Raw genomic sequence first — 26243 nt, 5'->3', positions numbered from 1 at the left:
ATTAGATTAAGCTGTCAAGATGTCATTTAATAAGCATGACAAGTTAGGGAATTTATAAGTATCGTTTCAATCATATGGTCTTTTGACAATAAAGTTGATTAAATCAAACCCTAATTTGAGGGTAAGAAATATGATTCAAAACCAAAATATATGGAGGACCACTTTTTCCTTGCCACTTTTCTGCTTTTCCCATTCTATTTGCTAAAGTTATTGCTTATTGAAAGAAAAGCCATTGTAACTTTTTACTGCAATTMATCATGGTTTAGTAGGATAATAATTACCATAGCAATATTCATTAAAAAAACGTCTAAATCGGAGCAAATTGTCTATAGCAACACCTGCTCCGTAATTTGTTATATCAGTACAAACACATCAGACAACTCATTCCTTTTATAAGGACTTACATTGGAAGGCAGCGCTGAGAGGTCACACTAGCGCCAATGTTTAATTAACAGCTCAATCAAACCTGATTAAATAGATGTATTCTAATGTTGCAGGCTCTTCAGAGCGGGGGTGTAAAGCTACTGGCCTGGAGGGCTGTCCTAATGTGACCCTATAATCATGCTTGTCACGCCATCGTTATTTAATTTTTGATCATATACTTGAGTGTACTGTACAGGATTTTAATAAAGAGCGATGGCAAGCCTCCCGATGACTTGCATTTTGTTAAATCCAATCATTAGTGTATAATTAACACCAGAGAGAGGACTACAGTATCATGTAAAGCACTGAATGTTTATCTGCCGTGTCCTAGGATYGTCTAYTGGTCTAYGCCGCTGCCTCTGYATCACATATACTGCTGAAGCATGGGTTCAAATCCAGCTGTTTGCTGTGCCTCTCTCTCGATCCTGTCCAATACACCGAAAATGAAATAATGTCTGTCTGCTGTGCCGGGATGGGTTACAACAGCTAAACTATTAATGGGAATGTCTAATAATCATCATGATGATTATATATAATATGCCTTATATATGCTGTTTATATGCGTGCAAGCCGTGCATTCATTTCTGTATGGGTGGTTCCAGCGGGAATRGAACCCAAAAGRGCCATGCCCTAACAACTGAGCCACAGAGGACCAGTAACCCAACCAGCAACCCTACCTAACCTTATGTATCTGTGTTTGTTCCCACCATAGATGTTTGACTGGATCAGTCACAATAAGGAAGTGTTCCTGCAGAGCCACACAGAGATCGGAGTCAGCTACCAACACGCCGTGGACCTCCAGACGCAGCACAATCACTTTGCCATGAATTCTATGGTATGTGAGGACTATATGGGGTGTGAGGACTATATGGGGTGTGAGGACTAAATGGGATGTGGCAACTATGTGGGGTGAGAGGACTATATGGGGTGTGAGGACTATATGGGGTGTGGCAACTATGTGGGTTGAGAGGACTATGTGGTGTGTGAGGACTATGGGGTGTGAGAGGACTATGTGGTGTGAGAGGACTATGGGGTGTGTGAGGACTATGTGTTGTTGAGGACTTTCTGCAGTGTATGGGGATGGGGGATCTAATAATATGGATGACATCAATACTCTTTGAGTCATGGCTCAGTGATTTCACTTTGAATGAGCGGAGTAAAAGCGGAATTATTGAAAGACAGACTGGTCGATGTTCGAGGAGCGAGTCAAAAAGCCTTTCAATTACTGTATTAGTATTTCAAATAGGGTTGTGAAAGAAACATGCTCGTACAGCTACCAATGATGTCGCGCAGGCCACTGGCGATGGAGTGCTGAAGTCCATTTTGCATATGAACACACACGTTCAGATTAGTATTGCTCTACTGAAATAGCAGGCTACTTCCTCAATGTTGATTTGATTTCCTCTGCTTCTACTCACCAGTTACACTGCCATTAAAATGACTGTTAGGATGTTTCCCAAATGGCACCCTGTTACCTACATGGCCATGGTCATAAGCAGTGCACTAAATAGGGAATAGGGTGCCTTTTGAGATACACCTTAGAGTAGGGAATGGCCTCTACTGCAGTTTTGCTCTGACAGAATGAAGACATGTTTGGTGCTATTTGGTTCAGAAATCAAGCCACATACAGTGCTGAGAAAAAATATTTGCCCCCRTTCTAATTTTCTCTACTTTTCCATATTTTMYATACTGAATGTTATCAGATCWTCAACCAAAACCTAATATTAGATAAAGGTGAACAAATAACATAACAATTACATACTTATTTCATTTATTTAATAAACAAAGTTACAGTATGCAACACCCAATGCCCCTGTGTGAAAAAGTAATTGCACCTTTGCACTCAATAACTGGTTCTGCCACCTTTAYCTGCAAAGACTCCATTCAAATGTTTCCTGATCAGATCTCTCACGTTGCTGTGGAGGAATTTTGGCCCARTCTTCCATGCAGAAATATTTTAACTCAGCGACATTTGTGGGTTTTCAAGCATGAACTGCTKATTTCAAGTCCTGGCACAACYTCTCAATTGGGATTAGGTCTGGACTTTGACTAGGCCATTCCAAAACTTCAAATGTGTTGCTTTTTAGTCGTGCAGGTCCAGGTCCTGAGGCAGAAAAGCATTCCCAAACCATCACACTACCACCATGCTTGACCGTTGGTATGAGGTGCTTACTGMAGAATGCCGTGTTTGGTTTCCACCAGGCATAATGGAACCCATGTCAATTACTTTCTTTTTCACACAGGGGAATTGAGTGTTGCATAACTTTGTTAATTTAGTTAATGAAATAAGTATCCATTTTTTGGTTATTTGTAAACGCAGGTTTCCTTGATCTAATATTAGGTTTTGGTTGAAGTTCTGATAATATTCAGTATAAAAAAATATACAAAAATAGAGACAATCAGAAACGTGGCAAATCATTTTTCGCGGCACTGTATGTACCAAACGCACCACACGCACATGCACATTTGAATGGCATGGAAAGTCCTTCATAGCATTTAGGGGGGTAGATCAGCTTTAATATTGTTGATAGATTGTGCCTTCCATCAGGGTTATTGTCTGCATCATTTCCAATCCCCCATATATATATATATATATATATTTGAATATATTTTCCCCTAACCCTAACACCCCTTCCCTAATTGGAGTAAACTAATGGACAACAACACTTCTACTTCCAGCTTATACATACTAAATACATTATACAGACACAGTATATTTTTCAATACTTATATCTTTTTGGTTTTTAGTCCCATTCTAGCCTTCTATTGCCATTTCCAGCCTTGATTCTCAGTGTGTGATGTTTTTATTGTATTTTTTACAATAAAAAACCTCCCCACTCAGAGGCAGCTTGGCTCTCACTGAAGAACCACTCTCTCTCACTCTCTCTCTCTCTTTCTCTCTCTCTCTCGCTTGCTCCACCCACACCTCTCTCTCTGCTGCCCCCCACCTCTCTCTCTCTCTCTCTCTCTCTCTCTCTCTCTCTCTCTCTCTCTCTCTCTCTCTCTCTGTCTCTCTCTCTCTCTCTCCTCTCTCTGCTCATACAGACTCCTAAATCATGCTGTATTATGTTTTGACGTGTCTTGGCTCAGCGTGTTCAGCATGTGCTACCATGTCTGAACGTAGTTCACTAAGCCCTGCTTTAAACCAACGAGCTGTTTGTTTTTATCCTTCATTAGCAGTTCTAATCAGGTTAGCGGTAAATAAAGCCCACGGTGGGTGCATCATGTGAAGCTGATAAATGGTTGGGCCTAAAGCGGCCAGAGATGATAAACTCCCATAGTGGAGGATGGATGGGTGGGTTTTGTGGACTACAGAGCCAGATGGCAGCACAGAGGATGTACATTTCTGTCTACCTGTTGTGTGAGAGTGTCAAAGACATCAGGGCTGGCCTGCCAGAGAGTGAGCGATTCAGTCAAAGCTGCAGAATTCTGTCACGCTTGTTGTCGCTAAGCTCTACACCATAATTTCATGTCGGACTGGCTCACAGGTCATACAGTATCTCTGTAGCATTGAATGTTTAGCTAATAAGAGATACTACATGCTAGGTATAGCTAGAAACGCCACAGAGACCTAGATTCTTATTTGTTTGTCCACTTGGATTCAGTCATCTCTATGTATGAATAAATCAAATCAAATCAAAGTTTATTTGTCACGTGCGCCGAATACAACAGGTGTACACCTTACAGTGAAATGCTTACTTACAGGCTCTAACCAATAGTGCAAAAAAGGTATTAGGTGAACAATAGGTAAGTAAAGAAATAAAACAACAGTAAAAAGACAATATATACAGTAACGAGGCTATAAAAGTAGTGAGGCTACATACAGACACCGGTTAGTCAGCTGATTGAGGTAGTATGTACATGTAGATATGGTTAAAGTGACTATGCATATATGATGAACAGAGAGTAGCAGTAGCGTAAAAGAGGTGTTGGCGGGTGGTGGGTGGCGGGACACAATGCAGATAACCCGGTTAGCCAATGTGCGGGAGCACTGGTTGGTCGCCCAATTGAGGTAGTATGTACGTGAATGTATAGTTTAAAGTGACTGCATATATGAAAACAGAGAGTAGCAGCAGCGTAAAAAAGAGGGGTTGGGGGGGGGCACACAATGTAAATAGTCCGGGTAGCCATTTGATTACCTGTCTTATGGCTTGGGGGTAAAAACTGTTGAATTGCCTTTTTGTCCTAGACTTGGCACTCCAGTACCCTTGCCATGCGCTAGTAGAGAGAACAGTCAATGACTGGGGTCGGCTGGGGTCTTGACACCGCCTGGTGTAGAGTCCTGGATGGCAGGCAGCTTAGCCCCAGTGATGTACTGGGCCGTACACACTACCCTCTGTAGTGCCTTGCGGTCAGAGGCCGAGCAACTGCCGTACCAGGCAGTGATGCAACCGGTCAGGATGCTTCGATGTTGCAGCTGTAGAACCTTTTGAGGATCTCAGGACCCAGCCAAATCTTTTTAGTTTCCTGAGGGAATAGGCTTTGTTGTGCCCTCTTCACGACGTCTTGGTGTGTTTGGACCATTCAGTTTGTTGGTGATGTGGACACCAAGGAACTTGAAGCTCTCAACCTGCTCCACTACAGCCCGTCGATGAGAATGGGGGTGTGCTCGGTCCTCCTTTTCCTGTAGTCCACAATCATCTCTTAGTCTTGGTTACGTTGAGAGATAGGTTGTTATTCTGGCACACCAGGCCAGGTCTTTGTCCTCCTCCCTATAGGCTGTCTCGTCGTTGTAGTGATCAGGCCTTGTTGTCGTCTGCAAACTTAATGATGGTGTTGGAGTCGTGCCTGGCCATGCAGTCGTGGGTTAACAGGGAGTACAGGAGGACTGAGCACGCACCCTTGGGGAGTCCAGTGTTGAGGATCAGCGTGGCAGATGTGTTGCTACCTACCCTCACCACCAGGATCCAGTTGCAGTGGGAGGTGTTTAGCCCAGGATCCTTAGCTTAGTGATGAGCTTTGAGGGTACTATGGTGAACAGCTGAGGTGTCAATAATAGATTCTCACATAAGTGTTGCTTTTGTCCAGGTGAGAAAGGTCAGTGTGGAGTGCAATAGAGATTGCATCATCTGTGGATCTGTTTGGGCAGTATGCAAATTGGAGTGGGTTTAGGGTTTCTGGGATAATGGTGTTGATGTGAGCCCTTACCAACCCTTCAAAGCARTTCATGGCTACGGACGTGAGTGCTACGGGTCTGTAGTCATTTAGGCAGGTTGCCTTTGTGTTCTTTGGGACTATGGTGGTCTGCTTGAAACATGTTGGTATTACAGACTCAATCAGGGACATGTTGAAAATGTCAGGGAAGACACCTGCCAGTTGGTCAGCACATGCCCGGAGCACACGTCCTGGTAATCCGTCTGGCCCTGCAGCCTTGTGTATGTTGACCTGTGTAAAGGTCTTACTCACGTCGGCTACGGAGAGCGTGATCACACAGTCGTCRGGAACAGCTGATGCTCTCATGCATGCCTCAGTGTTGCTTGCCTTGAAGCGAGCATAGAAGTGGTTTAGCTCATCTGGTAGGCTCGTGTCACTGGGCAGCTCGCGGCTGGGCATRCCTTTGTAGTCTGTAATAGTTTGCAAGCCCTGCCACATAAGACGAGCGTCGGAGCCGGTGTTCAATCTTAGCCCTGTATTGACGCTTTGCCTGGTTGATGGTTGGTCGCAGGGCTATAAGGAGTAAATAGATCCTGAATTCAATAAAAWAATATCCTGAATTTAATTAAATATATCCTGAATGAAAGGAAATAGATCCTGAATGAAATGATATTGACCCCTCAAACTCAACTCTGGACCTCGAAGCCAGTTCCACTTCTTTTTTTCAGGGACTGATTAGACKTGGGACACCAGGTGTGTGCAATTAATTATCAGGTAGAATAGAAAACCAGCTCCGGACCTCATCGGGTACAAGTTGAATACCCCTAATATAGACCCTGGATCTTTTCCCATAATATATTATGTCTTCTCTATGTGTGTCCCTCCCTCGGTGCAGAARGCCTATGTGAACATCAACCGGATCATGTCGGTGGCGTCGCGGCTGTCGGAGGCGGGCCACTACGCCTCGCAGCAGATCAAACAGATCTCGGCCCAGCTGGACCAGGAGTGGAAGAGCTTCGCCGCCGCCCTGGATGAACGCAGCACCATCCTGGCCATGTCAGCTGTCTTCCACCAGAAGTCGGAACAGGTTGGCAGTAGACAGTAGGCCTACGGGCTGCAACCCTCATACTGTTGTCACTCAGTCACATAGCCCTGAATTCTACCTAACTGGAAGTCTGAGCACGTAACTCAGACATTTGTGTAAAACATGTACTGACGTCAAAGGGGGATTTGCATGACAATTCAAGCGTTGCGTCAACGCTTTGACCATCCTTCAAGCCCACAGGCCMTCTGAGAGAGATTGTAGTGTCAGTGTTGTCCTGTATTTCTCTGGCTGTTGCCTGTTGCTGTGTAGAGGTCGTTAAGATAGACCTGCGTTGCCTTGGCAGCAGCTGCTATGATGCAGATTGTTTGGGGCTACAGGTGTGCCTGTCGGCTGTAGACTATGCTGCTTTTCAGAGAGCCAGGCAGGCAGGCGGGGTCCAGGGTTTCCTCAGCCTCTCATAAAGAGGTTCTGCCTGCCTGCCTGCTTCCKTCCCTCCCTGCTTCCCTACCTCCCTTCCTCCCTCCATGCTTCCCTACCTCCCTTCCTCCCTKRCTGRCGGCCTCWGTCTATGAAATTTATCCCAGGGCTCTGTTGATTGATCTATCTGTCTCTGTTCTGTTGTGTGAATGTGTCTCTTTGGCCTGTGTCCATACAGTTCCTGGCTGGGGTGGAGGCCTGGTGTAAGATGTGTAGTGAGGGGGGACTGCCCTCGGATATGCAGGACCTGGAGCTGGCCATCCACCACCACCAGACCCTCTACGAACAAGTGACCCAGGCCTACACCGAGGTGAGACACCCTCACAACACAAACCAGGGTTGGGGTGAATTCCATTTCAATCCCGGTCAAWTCAGGAAGGACACTAAGATTTCAATTATTTTCAATGCTTTTCAATTAGGAATTGGAAAATTTGGATTTGGAATTTGGTTTACTTTCTGAATTGATATGGTTTTGTCCCCAACCCTGACACTCACCCAGTTAGAGCACTAACTAAACTCAGGTTTATAGTGGCATTCTGTGCTAGTTTAAGATCCCACCACATAGCTTTTAAGGGGAATGACAACAATTGTAATCRCCCTTTTATATGAGATATATACGATGGTTTTTAAAAGACTGTCATAAGTTATCTTAACATTATCATCAGCAATCTAAGCATGGATGTACACTGCACATAAAGTTGAAATATTGCCCTTAAATGAAACAGTCCTTAAATCAGATCGTACCAGACACAAAACTCTTTCACGTAAACGTTWCCCTGTACTACAGTTTTATATCAAATAGGACCTTTACCCGCCACATTGAATCCATCTGCATTGCACCATGTGTGACACATGGCCTGTTATGCAGTATGTGGACCACTGTCCTTCCATGTCAGATTTACTCCCCACAGAAGATCCTGTATGATGATAGGTTTGTGGTGGTGTAGCATTTCACTAGATGACAAGCTCTCCACTGACTTTTGTCCTCCTTGGTAGTTTTATTTTAGTATCGTCTCTGAAAAGGTTGCTATAAACGTCTCTGGTTTGAACCAAAAAAAGAAAGGCTTTGCTGTTCTCTTACATATTGTGCCACAGATGAAGAGAYAAAAAAACTCATCCTAATGCACAAGAAAGTGCATGTAATTTAGCGATTTCCGCTGGAAATGAAATTACAGCTTTGACTTTGCTTAATTTAGGACGGTGCATGTGCAGCTAGAACAGAACAGAGGTGATTAGCAAGGAACTGACTTTCAAATTCCTTATTTTCCTCAAACTTTTCTTTCCACATAATGAAACTAAGATTTGACTGACATGACAAGCTTCAAGATTAATTGTGATACTGTATCTAATGCAGTCATAGAGTTTCAAAATTCGGAGACATTCTCAAAATTCCCGGGTTCACAAAAAAATCGTGAAATCGGGAGGAAATCCAGGAATCCTCCAAATGGGATTGATGGAGAACCTGGGAATTTTGCTGGAATTTTGCAACCCTGCAGATTTCGACAGTCAAATAGGGGGTGCTTATATTTGTCCTGTTTCAATGCATGTACAAGTGTGAGGTGTGAAATGGAAATGTGTTTTTTGCATATCCCARCTCCCCCTGAGACARCCTCAGATAGTGGGGTTACCGCCAGGGATCAGACATTAYTGACGGTGACCCTGGAGCAATTAGGGTAAAGTGCTTTGCTCAAGGGCAGATAGACAGATTTATTTTCACCTTGGGGATTTGAACTAGCAACCTTTGGGTTGCTGGCCCAATGCRCTAACTGCTACGCTAGAGCTAGGCTAATCCTCCTAATAGGGGTGGAAGGTAGCCTAGTGGTTAGAGCGTTGGGCCAGTAACCGAAAGTTTGCTGGATCGAATCCCTGAGCTGACAAGGTAAAAATCTGTTGTTCTGCCCCTGAACAAGGCAGTTAACCCACTGTTCCCCAGTAGGCTGTCATTGTAAATAAGAATTTGTTCTTAACTGACTTGCCTAGTTAAATWAAYGMTWAAAAAAATAAATAATAATAATAATAAATAAATATCACATCCCTCTCTGTCAAAAGGTCAGTCAGGATGGCAAGGCACTGCTGGATGTCCTCCAGAGACCATTGAGCCCGGGGAACTCGGAGTCTCTGACGGCCACAGCCAACTACTCCAAGGCYGTCCACTGTATCCTGGACGTGGTCCACGAGGTCCTGCACCACCAGAGACGCCTGGAGAGCATCTGGCAGCACCGCAAGGTCCGCCTGCACCAGAGGCTACAGCTCTGTGTGTTCCAACAGGACGTCCAACAGGTAACTAGCATCGTGTTTATATACACGTGCACACACCAGAGTATTTGAGCGGTTGGAAATTCCACTCATCGCTCTCGGATTGGTCTTTGCACACCGTTCTGGCGCTCAYCATCTTTTTCCCCGCTCTGCAAAAAAATCGCTCAGCGCTCACAGGGGCGAAAAAAATGCCACTCCATTCCTTTTTTTTCCGTTTATTTTTTTCATTTAACAAATACTTTTGTGACTATYTACCATTTGGTTTTGAAGTAGGCTGTCGTAACATTTCAGCATCATGTCGTAGGCTATTAAACAAGGGCTTACCTACAGTAGGTGATAGGCTGTGGCCACTGTGTTAAAAAACAAATAGCTTTTTCTCTAATCTATTCATCATCAGATACTTCCGTTGTAACTGGCTCTGTTGCGCCTCACATTTGACAGTTGCTAGACTACTTTAACACTGTTACAAACTTAGCTCCACGCCGCTCACATCCCCTGGCAAACCCACACAGGCCATCCATCCAACAGGAAACAGTAAGATGGCCAGTGCTCGGCCTCCTACTGTACACCACTAACTGTATTGTAAATAGCAAAATGAACATGACGACACAGTGTAAATGAAATGCTGCATCTTGAATCATATGTTGGTGCACCGCCTCTTCAGTCACTTGTCAGGGCTGTGGGAGTTGTAAGGACTTAGATGTAGCCTATAGAAATGCTTTATGGCACACTAGTTTAGTAACAGTATGAGGTTAGTAGGTCACGGTGTCAATCTGCTCTGTAGAACATGAGTCATTTATTGTTTTGGTTGAGCCCATTTTAGAGAACACAGTTCCTTGCCCTGATGCTGCAGCAAAATATGAATTTACATCTCATAACTCATATGGCTCTGTGGTGACTCCGGGTTTGAAAAAGGAGTCCATATTTCAAACGAGCAGCGTGAAGAAAGAGGAGTTTTTCAACAGTTAAGGGGAATGACTTTTCATGAGCAGAATTTTTATTCTAATATTTCTCATCTGGAACGTGCTCAGGAGGACAATTAGTATCCCTTGCGTTGGCCATTTTGAAGAAGGATGAYRTGCAGTCTGGGASTGCATCCCAAATGGCACCCTATTCCCTATTTAGTGCACTACGTTTGACCAGGGCCTATACAGAATGGCGCTGGCATGTACAGTATAGCGGCCGTTTTACGGGCTCCTGAKCAAMTCTGCTATTTAGTGTGTTTTTTTGCACTGATCTTAACTTTTTTTGTACGTAATGTTTCCACCATTGTTTCCTATGACGTCAAAGAGCTTCTGGACTTAGAACAGCGATCATTAATCTCGATTTGGATGAAGAATTCTACTCGACACTCGGAAGAGGAAAAGACGACGATATAGAGGCCGACYTGGGAAGACCCTGATGAAACTACAATATAGAGGCCAACGTGGGGAGAGCCTGATAAAACGACGATATAGAGGCCYATGTGGGAACACCCTGATGAAACTACGATATAGAGACCGATGTGGGGGCACCCTGATGTAACTATGATATAGAAGCCAATGTGGGGGCACCCTGATGTAACTATGATATAGAGGCCGACGTGGGGACACCCTGATGAAACTATGATATAGAGGCCGATGTGGGGGCACCCTGATGTAACTATGATATAGAGGCCTACGTGGGGGCAACCTGAGGAAACTATGATATAGAGGCCGATGTGGGGACACCCTGATGAAAAAACGATATAGAGGCCTACGTGGGGGCACCCTGATGAAAAAACGATATAGAGACCGATGTGGGGGTACCCTGATGAAATTACGATATAGAGATCAACGTGGGGACAGCACGATATAGAGGCCGACGTGGGGGCACCCTAATGAAACTACGATATAGAGACCAACGTGGGGGCACCCTGATGAAACTACGATATAGAGCCCTTACGTGGGGCACCTAGTGAAAAACGATATAGAGACCGATGTGGGGGTACTGATGAAATTACGATATAGAGATAAACGTGGGGACAGCAGATATAGAGGCAGACGGGGGGCACCCTAATGAATACGATATAGAGACAACGTGGGGCAACTGAGAAACTACGATATAGAAGGCACGTGGAGCGCCTGATGAAACTACGATATAGAGTCCGATGTGAGGCAGCCTGATGAAATATGATATGAGACAACTTGGGGACAGCATGATGAAACTATAATAGAGCCACTGGAAGACCCTGTGAAACAATGATATAGAGGCAACGTGGGTACAGCCTGATGAAACTATGATCCTGAGGCACGTGGAAGTCCTGATGAAACTACGATATAAAGGCCAAGGTGGGGGCACCCTGATGAAACACGATATAGAGGCACGGGGAAGTCCTGATAAATAGATAAGAGGCACGTGGGAAGTCCTGATGAAACTACGATATAGAGGCAACGTGGGGACAGCCTGATAAACTACGATATAGAGGCAGCGTGGGGACAGCCTGATGAAACTACAATATAGAGACCGATGTGGGGGCTTCCTATGAAATACTATATAGAGGCTGAAGTGGGGGCACCCTGATGAAACTACATATAGAGGAACGTGGGAAGACCTGATGAACTACGGTATAGAGGCAACGTGGGGAGACCCTGATGAAACTACGATATAGAGTCGACCTGGGGTCACCTGATGAAACTACGATATAGAGACAACGTGGGGGCATCTGATGAAACTACGATATAGAGACAACGTGGGACAGCTGATGAACTACAATAAGGGATGTGGGGGCTTCCTTATGAATTACTATATAGAGGCTGAAGTGGGGGCACCTGATGAAACTACAATATAGAGGCCAACGTGGGAAGACCCTGATGAAACTATGGTATATGAGGCAACGTGGGGAGACCTGATGAAACTACGATATAAGAGTCGACTGGGGTACCCTGATGAAACTACGATATAGAGACAACGTGGGGAAGCCTGATGAAACTACAATATAGAGACGATGTGGGGGCTTCTTATGAATACTATATAGAGGCTGAAGTGGGGGCACCTGATGAAACTAAATATAGAGGCAGCGTGGGACGCCTGATGAAACTACATATAGAGACCGATGTGGGGGCTTCCTTATGAAATTAATTATAAGGAGGCTGAAGTGGGGTCACTCTGATGAAACTAGGATTAGAGGCCACGTGGGACAGCCTGATGAAACTACAATATAGAGCCGATGTGGGGGCTTCTTATGAAATTACTATATAGAGGCTGAAGTGGGGCACCTGATGAAACTACTATAGAGGCAGCGTGGGGACAGCCTGATGAAACTACAATATAGAGACCGATGTGGGGCTTCTTATGAAATTACTATATAGAGGTGAAGTGGGGGACCTGATGAAAACAATATAGAGGCAACGTGGGAGACCTGATGAAACTACGGTATAGAGGCAACGTGGGGAGACCTGAGAACACGATATAGAGTCGACTGGGGTCACCTGATGAAACTACGTATAGAGACGAACGTGGGGGCACTCTGATGAAACTACGTAATAGAGGCAACGTGGACAGCCTGATGAAACTACGGTATAGAGGAACGTGGAACAGCCTGATGAACTACGATATAGAGGCACGTGGGATACCCTGATGAAACTACGATATAGAGGTCAACGTGGAACAGCCTGATGAAACTAACGATATAGAGGCAACGTGGGAATACCCTGATGAAACTCGATATAGAGGTCAACGTGGGAATACCCTGATGAAAACGGTATAGAGTCGACTGGGGGCACCTGGTGAAACTACGATATAGAGGCCAGCGTGGGGACAGCATGATGAAATACGATATAGAGACCAACGTGGGGGCACCTGATGAAACTACGATATGAGACTCGTGGGGCACTGATGAAACTACGATATAGATGCCGATGTGGGGCACCTTGTGAAACTATGATATAAGAGCAACTTGGGGACAGCATGATGAAACTGCGATATAGAGGCCTGGCATGGGGGCACCCTGATGTAATATGATATAAAGGCGACGTGGGGAACCCTGATGTAACTATGAATTAAAGGCCGACGTGGGGACCCCTGATGAAACTATGATTCTGAAGACGTGGGAAGACCCTGATGAAACTATGATATAGAGGCGACGGGGGACACCTGATGAAACTATGATATAGAGGCGACGTGGGGACTGATGTAACTATGATATAAAGGCCGACGTGGGGACACCCTGATGTAACTATGATATAAAGGCCGACGTGGGGACACCCTGATGTAACTATGATATAAAGGCGAGTGGGAACCCTGATGAAACTAATATAGAGGCCCGTGGGGACACCTGATGTAACTATATATGAGGGAACGTGGGGACACCTGATGAACTATGATATAGAGGCCGACGTGGGGACCACCTGATGAAACTATGATAAGAGGCGACGTGGGGACCCTGATGTAACTATGATAAAAGGCCGACGTGGGGACCCTGATGTAACTAGATATAAAGGCGCGTGGGACCCGTGAAATACAATATAGAGGCAACGTGGGACACCCGATGAACTATGATATAGAGGCGACGTGGGACCCTGATGAAACTATGATATAGAGGCCGACGTGGGGACCAGATAAAGCTATGATATAGAGGCTGACGTGGGGACACCTGATGAAACTATGATATGAGGCCGACGTGGGGACACCTGATGTAACTATGATATAGAGGCAACGTGGGGACACCCTGATGTAACTAGATGATAAAGGCGACGTGGGGACACCTGATGAAACTACAATATAGAGGCAACGTGGGGCAGCCTGATGAAACAACGATATAGAGGCCGACGTGGGGACACCTGATGTAACATGATATAAAGGCCGACGTGGGACACCTAATGAAACTACAATATAGAGGCACGTGGACACCTGATGTAACTATGATATGAGGCAACGTGGGCACTGATTAACTATGATATAGAGGCGAACGTGGGGACACCTGATGAAACTATGATATAGAGGCCGACGTGGGGCACCCTAATTAATCAATGTATAGAGGCTGACGTGGGGACACCTGATGACTATGATATAGAGGTCGACGTGGGGCACCTGATGAAATATGATATATGAGAGAGCTGACGTGGGGACACCTGATGTAACTATGATTAAAGGCAGAGTGGGAACCCTGATGTAACTACGATAATAGAGGCAACGTGGGGACACCCTGAGTAAATATGATATAGAGCGACGTGGGGACACCCTGATGTACTAGATATATAGAGGCAACGTGGGGACACCCTGATGTAACTATTATAGAGGCCGACGTAGGACACCTGATGTAACTATGATATAGAGGCGACGTGGGGACACTGATGAAACTATGATATAGAGGCCGACGTGGGGCCCTATGAAACTATGATATAGAGGCCGACGTGGGGACACCTGATGAAACTGATGATTATAGAGGCGACGTGGGGACACCCTGATGTAACTATGATATGAGAGGCCGACGTGGGACACCCTGATGTAACTATGATATAGAGGCCGACGTGGGACACCTGATTGAACTATGATATAGAGGCGACGTGGGGACACCCTGATGTAACTATGATATAAGCGACGTGGGGCACCTGATGAAACTATGATTAGAGCCGACGTGGGGCACCTAATGAAACTATGAATAGAGGCTGACGTGGACACCCTGATGAAACTATGATTGTGAGGCGACGTGGGACACCCTAATGAAACTATGATATAGAGCCCGACGTGGGTCCCTGATGAATCTAGCGAGTGAATAAACCTCCTCTATCTCTGTTCAGTGGAGAATGTACAATCATGGAGAACAAACTAACGAGGTCCGTTGGAGTCAGCTCTAATTCCAGCAGCAGCACGAGCCAGTCTGGAGACAAATAGATCTGACTCTGACCAGCCAAGCCAAACAATGTATACCAGTCACACGCTCCACATGGAGCTGTTGACTCAAGCCTCACTTACCTCACAAACTTAAGGAATAATTACTAGGCATAATCTTAGAAAATGTTACAAGGATTCAATGGCCTAAAAAAGCAATGGCTGTGTGTGTGTGTGTGTGTGTGTGTGTGTGTGTGGTGTGTGTGTGTGTGTGTGTGTGTGTGTGTGTGTGTGGTGTGTGGTGTGTGTGTGTGTGTGTGTGTGTGTGTGGTGTGTTGTGTGTGTGTGTGTGTGTGTTGTGTGTGTGTGTGTGTGTTGTGTGTGTGTGTGTGGGTGTGTGTGTGTAGGTGGGTGTGGTAGGGTGTGTGTGATTGTGTGTATCAGCTTTCTTTGTCAGTCAGTGAGATTTCATAATCACACATCGTCTCTCACCTTCCTCCTCTTGCAGTATGGCTCATTTTAGGTGAATACCTCTCACCACTCCTAAAATATCTCCTCCTCTCCCTACCTCTTTTTCAGTGTGATAACGAGTCCACTCCCCCCTCAATGAGGCCGGTCTCTACTATTCATCATCCAATGTGCGTCCCAAATTACATCCTATTCCATTTATACCGTTCTACTTTTGACCACGGCCCATGAGGCTCTGGTCAGTAGTGGACTATATAMGGAATAGAATGCCATTTAGGGACGCACATCCAGTCATTAAAGTATGAAGTGTGTTTATTAGAGAACACATGCCAGAAAGTACTTCACAAGCACAGCCAGTGAAATTAGTGTGATCGGATTTATCATTCCTTGAATAGGGCCTATTCAATATAGAAACGAAAACGAAAAAACAAGCTAGACTGTCGGACAGGTTTCATTTCAATCCGATCRGCTTCAGTGTCTATTGTGCTTCCGGCGTGTTTTCTGATGTTCTGATTTGTTCCGTAAACCAACCTATCTTTCTCTCGTCCCCTGAGAGGGTATTGAAATGGCTGTCATTTGGGACGCACCTCGAGTAACACAACAATGTACTAGATAGAATACACCACAGTGAAAGCCACACTGGAGAGACGGAAACAGAAACAGTGTAGTGTGCAGTCCAGTGAGTCCACCTGCCCACAGTCAGAGTGGAGCTCATTGATAGGACCCAAACTGAACCCTATTACCGGTTAAGTYCWCTACTTTTGACCGGGGCCCCATAGTGTTATGGTCAAAAGTAGTGTACTATATAAAGAATAGWGTGCCACTTTGGATGCATCCATGGAGAGTGTAGCATGCATTTAGTTAGTTCATATGCGCAGTGTATACTCACGGTGCCCTACTTTATTTACATTTACTCAAGGGAACCACATCAGGGTACTTCATTGATATTCATATCATGTCAATGATGTTTACTTGGAGTGGTTTAATGAACACCCTTATCTGTGTGACAGCACCGACTGCTATCAGCAGCTACAGTATGCATGCCTCTCTCTTTTTCTTTCTCTTTCATTTCAATCCGATCTGCTTCAGTGTTGTGTTGTGTATCCGACGTGTGCTTTCATGTTCTGATTTGTTCCGGAAACCAACCTTTCTCCCTCTCCTCTGAGAAGGTATTGAACCCTGTCTCGCTGCACTGCACACATTCATTTCAACACAAAACGAAGAGAGACAATTCATGTCTCTAGTTTCATCTGAGAAATAGAACTCCTTCAACCTGTGTGTCTYCCCAGCTAGCACATTTGGTTCCTTGGAAGTTGTGGGAAAGTACGTTTTTGGTTTCCTATTGAATCTGGAAATGAAGCCATACGTTTTTTTTAAACGGAAGTGAAAATGTTGCCTGTTCTGGGAATGTACATTTTTAGGTTGCAGGGAGGTTCTGAGAAGGTTTTACTATGGTTCCCTGAAAGTTTTCCTGGGAGGTTTAATTAACGTTCTGAGAACAGAAATGATAGGTCATTTGAAGGTAATTAATTAACATTCTAAGAGCATGTAAGACTTTAATAACACTGCTTGGTTAGTTTGGGTTACCTGTTTTAAACTCCTAGCAAAGATAGGACACATGGAAATTAATTTGCTTAGGCATTAATCATTGAAAACACTTTTTTTTTTTTTGTGGCACAGCATCAGTGAGATTCAAACCTATGATCTTCTGTTCTCTCTCCATGGAATTAGTCCCCTGCACCACCAGGATGGAGCTAGCATGCCATGGTTTTGAAATTCATACAAATTAATACAAATTAATTTAAAAAATTAGTTAATTTTTGTCTGTTAGAAACAGACCCCTTTTCAAAGGGAAACATGCACTTATTAAGATCGGGTGTGGCCAATTAGTGGGCTCAGCTATCACACCTAAACAAACTTAACAAGATGGAGAGTTTTGTTGATGCTGACCACAGAATGTATATGTTTTTAAATAACATTCTTAGAATGTTCTCTGAACGTTACTCAAGTTTTCTTGTGGTTTTTATGGAACGTTTTCTTAACGTTCTCGGAACAATGAGAACATGACTTTAAAGAGAACCATGAGGAAACCTGTAGGAAAGGTTATGGTGAAGTACTGAAATTCACACAGAAGAACGTTGTTTCTTAACGTTCTCAGAACTATTTGAGAACATTCCTAATGTCAAASCAGTTGGAGAACGTTCCTGGAGCATTACCAAAATGTAATTTAAATGTAACCATGTTTGAACTTTTAGGAAACGTTCTGCTAAAGTAATGAAATACCAAGAAAATAAKGTTTTTTTTTGTCAAGTTCCTTAAATGTGCTGAGAATGCCAAGTTATTTTATTTTTCATCCTGCACCATTCCCAGAAAGTTGTGGGAAGATTTTATGCAAAATAGCCATAGGACAACCACTCTCTCACCAAGCTATAAGAAATATATGTTATTACAGAAAGTTGCGTGCTAGCTGGGTGTGGAGCTTCCGATCAGAGCGCCACTGTTTTTGTTCCAAATGGCATCCTATTCCCTATATAATGCACTACTTTTGACCAGAGCCCTATGGGCGGCCCTCTGCCCGCAGTCAGAGTTGAGCTCAGTGGTAGGGGGGTGACTTTGTTTACAGCCCACTAATTACATATTGTTAGGAACAGACGTCCATGAAGACTGTACTGTGCATTTAGTTAGTACACACTGTATACACATGGTTCCCTAGTTTACAGTGCCTTCGGAAAGTATTCAGACCCCTTGACTTTTTCCACGTTTTGTTATGTTACAGCCTGAATTTAAAATAATTTCAATTTAGATTTTGTGTCACTGATCTACACACAATAGACCATCATGTCAAAGGGGAATTATGTTTTTAGAAATGTTTACAAATGAATTTWAAATGTAAAGCTGAAATGTCTTCAGTCAGTAAGTAGTCAACCCCTTTATTATGGCAAGTTTACATAACTTCAGGAGTAAAAATGTGCTTAACAAGTCAGATAATAAGTTGCATGGACTCATTCTGTGTGCAATAATAGTGTTTAACATGATTTTTGAATGACTACATCATCTCTGTACCCTACACATACAAATATCTGTATGGCCACTCAGTCAAACAYTGAATTTCAAGCACAGATTCAATGACAAAGACCAGGGAGGTTTTCTAATGCCTCGCAAAGAAGGGCATCATTAATAGATAAAAATACATGACAAAAAAACAGCCATTGAATGTCCCTTTGAGCATGGTGAGGTTATTTATTACACTTTGGATGGTGTATCAATACACCCAGTCACTACAAAGATACAGGCGTACTTACAAACTCAGTTGCCGTAGAGAAAGGAAACCGCTCAGGGATTTCACCATGAGGCCAGTGGGGATTTTAAACCAGTCACAGAGTTAAATGTCTGTGATAGGAGAAAACTGAYGATGGATCAACAACATTGTAGTTACTCCACAATACTAACCTAATTGACAGAGTGAAAAGAAGGAAGCATGTACAGAATAAGACTATTCCAAATCATGCATCCTGTTTYCAATAAGGCACTAAAGTAATACTGCAAAACATGTGGCAAATAAATWAACTTTTTGTCCTGAATACAAAGCATTATGTTTTTGTTATATCCAACACAATATATCACTGAGTACCACTCTTCATATTTTCAAGCATGGTGGTGGCTGCATCATGTTATGGGTYTGCTTGTCATCGGGAAGGACCAGGGAGTTTTTTAGGATCAAAAGAAAAGTAATAGAGCTAAGCACAAGCAAAATCCTAGAGGAAAACCTGGTTCAGTCTGCTTTCCAACAGACACTGGGAGACAAATCCACCTTTCAGCAAGCCAATAACCTAAAACGCAATGCCAAATATACACTGGAGTTGCTTACCAAGACAACATTGAATGTTCCTGAGTGGCCTGTTTACAGTTTTGACTTAAATCGGCTTGAAAATCTATGGCAAGACTTGAAAATGGCTCTCTAGCAGTGATCAACAACCAACTTGTCAGAGGTTAAAGAAGTTTGAAAAGAATAAGGGGCAAATATTGTACAATCCAGGTGTGCAAAACTCTTAGAGACTTACCCAGAAAGTCTCAGCTGTTATCGCTTCCAAAGGTGATTCTAACATGTATTGACTCAGAGGGTTGAATATAAAATAAAATTATCTAATCAAAATGTATTCATGTTTTATTTTGCCATTAATGCAATTTTAAAAAGTTCAAAGTTCTTCCACTTTGACATTACAGAGTATTTTGTATATGTTGTTGACAAAAAAATTACAATTAAATCTGTTTTAATCCCACTTTGTAACACAAGAAAATGGGGAAAAAGTCAAGGGGTGTGAATACTTTCTGAAGGCACTGTTCTATTTAAGCGAGAGAATAACTGCATCAATGATTGCGAGTGACTTAATGTGAATCAATAAGATTGAGCTGAGATGATCTCTTGACACCCCTACTTTCTGCAATGTTTCTGTCTCTGACTCAGTTGACAGACTGTATCAGGGCCTGCAGGCTCCCATAYTCCCTGTTACTCCAGAGATCTCTTTCTCTTATGAGTTGGTACAGCTTCTCTTTTTCCTGTTTGGATTAGCCTGTCAACAGTTTAGCAAGACAAGATGATGCGTTCTCTCTCCGCCCCTCTCCCCCACCCTTTCTCTCTGATTTAGAGGGGTTGYATTAAATGCGGAAGACACAWTTCAATTGAATGAATTCAGTCGTACAACTGACTAGGCATCCCCCTTCCTCTCTGTTTCTCTCTCCCTTTTTTCTTTTGATTTTGAATGCAGGGCGGTCTAATTTAGAGATAATCAAACGTAATCCTTTGTTCTAGGCTTACTGACTAGGCCGGGCTTGGTCAGTGATTGAAGCCTCCGCAATAGCAGGTCAYGGCTGGTGTTATCAGCAGAGCACATGAGTGACTGCCGCGCCGCACTGCACCACCAAGCAACAGACAGTATTAATGGGACGCATTTCAAGCCGCTGACTCATAGTATGTGTCCCAAATGGCACCARATTCCCTATTTAGTGACCTATTCTCAATAGGGCTCTGGTCAAAAGAAGTGCACTAGGTAGGGAATAGTGTGCCATATTGGGATGTGGAAATACTTTGGGCTTCCAACTGCAAGTGGCTTGTCAGGAGGAAGCAGTGTTGGAGGATATGCGGAGGAAGTTCTGCGCTATCCAAGGTCATCTGCTCTATAACTGTAGCCAGATTTAAGAGGAGTTGGGGAACCTGGGGCTCTCTCTATACTCTCCTCCCTACACATTTGTGTTAATCTAATGACATTCCTCTCATTTTTCAAAAGGTATAGCATATTTTTGGATAGGGGTAAAATATAGTGATACTCTCACTCAGGTTTATGTGACAGTGGATAACGAATGAAAGGGATAGCACTCAAATAAAATAAATGGTTACTTAGGCAACAGCAAGATGGTGCTTTATGTGTCTGTGTATTCGTGAAGGTCAGAAATTCTCCACCCCAATGTGCTATTCACCCAGCTAGCACATTTGATTCCTTGGAAGTTGTGGGAACTTCCAAGGTTTCCCWTTGGTTCTGCGAACAAAGCCGTAAGTTTCCCGACCAGTAAAACTGAACTTTTTTTTAGATCCCAGCTGCAACATAAAGAGCATCCTGACTGGTTGCATCACTGCCTGGTACGGCAATTTCTCGGCCTCCGACCGCAAGGCACTACAGAGTGTAGTGCGTACTGCCCAGTACATCACTGGGGCTAATGCCTGCCATCCAGGACCTCTACACCGGTCAGTGTCAGAGGAAGGRCTTAAAAATTGTCAAAGAACCCAGCCACCCCAGTCATAGACTGTTCTCTCTACTACCGCATGGCAAGCGGTACCAGAGTGCCAAGTCTAGAACAAAAAGGCTTTTCAACKGTTTTTACCCCCAAGCCATAAGATTCCTGAACAGGTAATCAAATGGCTACCCGGACTATCAAATGGCTACCCTTCCTCTGACACCGCCCGGTGTAGAGGTCCTGGATGGCAGGCAGTTTACCCACGTGGGTAACTACCTTCTTGCCCTTTGTGCTGTTGTCTGTGCCCAGCAATGCTTGTACCCTGTTTTGTTCTYCTACCATGTTGTGCTTCTGCCGTGTTGTGTTGCTACCATGTTGTTGTCATGTTGTGTTGCTACCATGCTGTGTTGTCATCTGTTGCTGCCATGCTATGTTGTTGTCTAAGGTCTCTTTTTATGTAGTGTTGTGTTGTCTCTCTTGTCGTGATGTGTGTTTTGTCCTATATTTTTATTTAGTTATTCTTATTTTTAATCCCAGCCCCCATCCCCGCAGGATGCCTTTTGCCTTTTGGTAGGCCGTCATTGTAAATAAGAATTTGTTCTTAACTGGCTTGCCTAGTTAAAGAAAGGTTAAAATAGAAAAATAATAATAATAAATTCCACGTGACCTTTTAAGTCACGGTAATTAGGCTTATCCAAGTTCTGATGCTGCTGATTGTCATTAGAAGCCTAKCAAACTTGCTAACTGCCTGGTACTCAGCTCTCTATTGTCCCTCTAATCAATGCAAATGTATTCGAGAATCTAACCATGAGCTCATGTTTTTGCAACATTTATATAGGCTATGCAATTGCGTGAGAAAACAGAGTTTTAAAGGCCTCTATCAAAAGAGGAGGATCCCATCAGCTTTCTATAGGCTAGGCCTACTATATTTATCTCTCAACTTTCCTAATTTACATTTTACATTTACATTTTAGTCATTTAGCAGACGCTCTTATCCAGAGCGACTTACAGTAGAGTGCATACATTTTATTACATTTTTACATACTGAGACAAGGATATCCCTACCGGCCAAACCATCCCTACCGGCCAAACCCTCCCTACCAGCCAAACCCTCCCTAACCCGGACGACGCTATGCCAATTGTGCGTCGCCCCACGGATCTCCCGGTTGCGGCCGGCTGCGACAGAGCCTGGGCGCGAACCCAGCCCAGCCTGGGCGCGAACCCAGAGACTCTGGTGGCGCAGCTAGCACTGCGATGCAGTGCCCTAGACCACTGCGCCACCCGGGAGATCTAGCAAGTTAGCAAGCAGATTGCTTCTCTTTACAACACGAGTATAGCATGGCTGGCATGAACGTTAACAGTGGGAAATTGTCCTCAATTTGCTATTTAAGTGCATAGATGACATGTCTTTTTTTCTCCCTGCCCGTGTTTCGAGACAGGTGCATGATTGTGGTCCATTCTAAATCAAAACTAATTTCACACATATTATTTAGTATATGTAAAGGACAACATTAAATCAAGAATAGTCTGATGGGTGACAATATTAGCCTATCACTTGTGAATTATATATTAACACTTGTGAATGATGCCCAGCTTGTGTGCAGTAAGGCAAAAAGCAGCGCGTGCCTCTTTTGTGCAACTTTTTCTAATTATAGTCGCACACCTCAGGTTTGTATCATAACTAAAGTGGTCAAATAACTTGTTAAAATTAAGCACATTAATCCGCTTTACAACGGGTGTAGAGCCTAACTGGCATACACAGTGCGTGAGTTTCAAATTTGGGTTAGATCATTTTCATCATAAAAATTCACTTTTATAATAAAAGCATTACATGCATAATCACATTTATGGTCACTTTTGAGAATGGTATTTTCCCACTAATTGATTCCATTTTGGGACATTCGCGCTTATAGCCTACTGCCGTGTGTACATTGCTGTGCTTATAAGTGAAGAAATAGCCTGATAGTTTATCAACATTTMAAATAAAATAAAATGTTATTGGTCACATACACGTGTTTAGCAGATGTTATTGCGAGTGTAGCGAAGCTAAACGTTCGGATTTGTTGCGTTAGCCTCATTTCTTTTAAAAGTTTTTTGATGCTAGTGGTCGTATTATTTGGAATCTATGCTTGGAATATTTATTTCTCGCACAGAATAGAATAGGTCAACTTTTGTACTATGGGGGATAGTAGATTGACATAGGCTAATGCATTCGCTGTTCGTTAGGCCTGCTCATCTTGTTGGCTGACGAAAAGTAAATGTGGACAGTTCATTCAACATCTTCAAAATGCACCTCAGAATTTGATAAGGACGCGCTCAGTTGCATCCCCGATGTGTCTGTCTTCACTTGTAGCCTGTGAGAAAGACCCGATCACGTGATGGGCATTGGCTAATAAGAATTGACATATCTGAGAGAGCCATGTGAGTGAGAGGTGCTTCGGAGCACACAACCAGGAGAAGGGAATTATAATMATTATATTAAGCCCAAGGGCACAACGGCAACTGGCCGCAAAAGGCCTGGATTTTTTAGGGGGCATTACAGCCACACAAAGGGGATGCCACTGGGAAATTTGAGCATTATCAAGTGCTTGTCAAATTGTGAATGAGAGACTGATGAAGTGTGCAAAAAACTTTTTTCAAATCATCATTAGAATCGCATTATGCAGCCTTAGAATGTATTAAAAATCAAAACATATAGCCCAGCGTTTGTATCACATCTACATTTGCATAAATAACTCTAAATTAAGCATTAGAAGCACGTTTTTCTTTGTTAACCGCTCAACACAGAGTAGCCGCATGTGCGCACTCCCTCAAATCGTTTGGAGAAAATAGTATTTATACACTGCTCAAAAAAATAAAGGGAACACTTAAACAACACAATGTAACTCCAAGTCAATCACACTTCTGTGAAATCAAACTGTCCACTTAGGAAGCAACACTGATTGACAATAAATTTCACATGCTGTTGTGCAAATGGAATAGACAAAAGGTGGAAATTATAGGCAATTAGCAAGACACCCCAAATAAAGGAGTGGTTCTGCAGGTGGTGACTACAGACCACTTCTCAGTTCCTATGCTTCCTGGCTGATGTTTTGGTCACTTTTGAATGCTGGCGGTGCTTTCACTCTAGTGGTAGCATGAGACGGAGTCTACAACCCACACAAGTGGCTCAGGTAGTGCAGCTCATCCAGGATGGCACATCAATGCGAGCTGTGGCAAGAAGGTTTGCTGTGTCTGTCAGCGTAGTGTCCAGAGCATGGAGGCGCTACCAGGAGACAGGCCAGTACATCAGGAGACGTGGAGGAGGCCATAGGAGGGCAACAACCCAGCAGCAGGACCGCTACCTCCGCCTTTCTGCAAGGAGGAGCACTGCCAGAGCCCTGCAAAATGACCTCCAGCAGGCCACAAATGTTGTATTGTATTAATATAGAATAATATAAAATAATGCCACAGAATTCTAAGCAAATCTTGTCTGCTAAATGAGCTAGTGTAGCCCACAGCAATATGGCATAGCCAAAATAAATAATGGATTTATTGTGATGGTGTAGGATACTGTATATTAAATGGATTTATTAGACTTTTTAAAATGTAGATGTTCCAACGGTCTGCATCAGTGACTTGTAGGCTGTGTGTGGAAGCCAGGAGTTGCTAAATGTGTTTATGTTAATTAACTGTCAATTACTGTGAGACGGGCAGTTATTTGCTTGACAATAACTGTCTGACAGAATTTCATGACCACCACAGCCCTAACCATGTTCAAACTTTTAGGAAATGCTCTGTTAAGGTAATGAAATACTTTTTTTTGTCAAGTTCCTTTAAATGTGCTGAGAATGTTCCAAAGCCAAGCAACTATCCTGCACCATTCCCAGAAAGTTGTGGGAAGGTTCTATGCAAAATAACCATAGGACAAACACGCTCTCACCAAGCTCTAAAAAACATGCAGTATGGTTCTCAGAACGTTATGTGCTAGCTGGGCATAGTGTACGTCTAAAAATTATGGTCTTTTCTTTGAGTTTTACAGCCTCTGCCTGCGTCCTAAAGTGCACCCTATTTCCTATACTGTGTCCTACTTTTGACCAGTGCCCATAGGGATCTTGTCAAAAGTAGTGCTCTATATAAGGAATAGGATGCCATTTGGGACGCACACTCTGTTTTATCTTTTCTATGGCCATCATATAACCAGGAACTGAGGACTGCTTTCACTTATACACTGTCAAAAGAAATAAAACGGTGAAAAGAAAAAACACTTTTGGCAGCCTCTTCTGTACAGTAAATTTTTCAAATGCCTCCTTAGAGGCTTGGATCGTATGTGTATACCCGGAACAATTAACAGATTTAGACCAAGATCATGTTAAGCACCACAATGTTCACACAAGTGCCGCTCTTTCCTATGGACCTCGAGTTTTAATCAAGAAAATAGTCGTCCAGTGGTTTTGCCTGCTGTTTTTCCAGCTTCCTCTGTTTTCTTTTATGGTCCTGTTGTCTTTTATGGTTTTGTCCAGGGCATCTTTGTTTTTATGCATCGGGCTTCTGGTGAATCATGTACTTGCGTACTACTTTTCCAGGAAACTGTKATTTTCATGTACTGTACTTTTCCTCTGATTTGTCAGTGATGTGGGGCTTCAGCATCACGAACACAGGTTGCATCCAACTATTGAAGAACTCGACTAAACTAAACGTTTCTGCAACTACCCCCCCTAACAAGCAACGTTTGAAATATGTTCTACCCTCTTGTGGCTTTGAGTCAGTGACTCTTATCATGGACCCCTAGGTTCTGGTCYAAAGTAGTGCACTAAATAGTGAATAATAGGGTGTTATTTCGGAGTCCAATATTTCAAGCCCACTTCCTCATCATCATCACTTGCATATCATCTTGGTGTTGAGTGACTTCTGAAAAATCACGAGACTGATGGCACATCCCAAATGTGCCATCACAAATGTGCCCAAATGTGCCCAAATG

At 43.5% G+C, this 26243-nt stretch overlaps 1 protein-coding gene across 1 annotated transcript in view; it reads left to right on the top strand.

Annotated features, from left to right (window-relative positions):
- The window catches only part of LOC111974350 (kalirin-like), a 334940-nt gene that overhangs the window by 150921 nt on the left and 157776 nt on the right, over nucleotides 1–26243 (top strand). Inside the window, 4 exon segments of the mRNA XM_070447056.1 lie at nucleotides 1136–1258; nucleotides 6413–6604; nucleotides 7218–7349; nucleotides 9089–9319. Coding sequence (XP_070303157.1) covers nucleotides 1136–1258; nucleotides 6413–6604; nucleotides 7218–7349; nucleotides 9089–9319 — 678 coding nt within the window.

The sequence above is a fragment of the Salvelinus sp. IW2-2015 genome, linkage group LG2 (genome assembly GCF_002910315.2).
Source record: "Salvelinus sp. IW2-2015 linkage group LG2, ASM291031v2, whole genome shotgun sequence".
Lineage (NCBI taxonomy): Eukaryota > Metazoa > Chordata > Actinopteri > Salmoniformes > Salmonidae > Salvelinus > Salvelinus sp. IW2-2015.
This window is presented reverse-complemented; position numbering and strand designations above follow the sequence as displayed.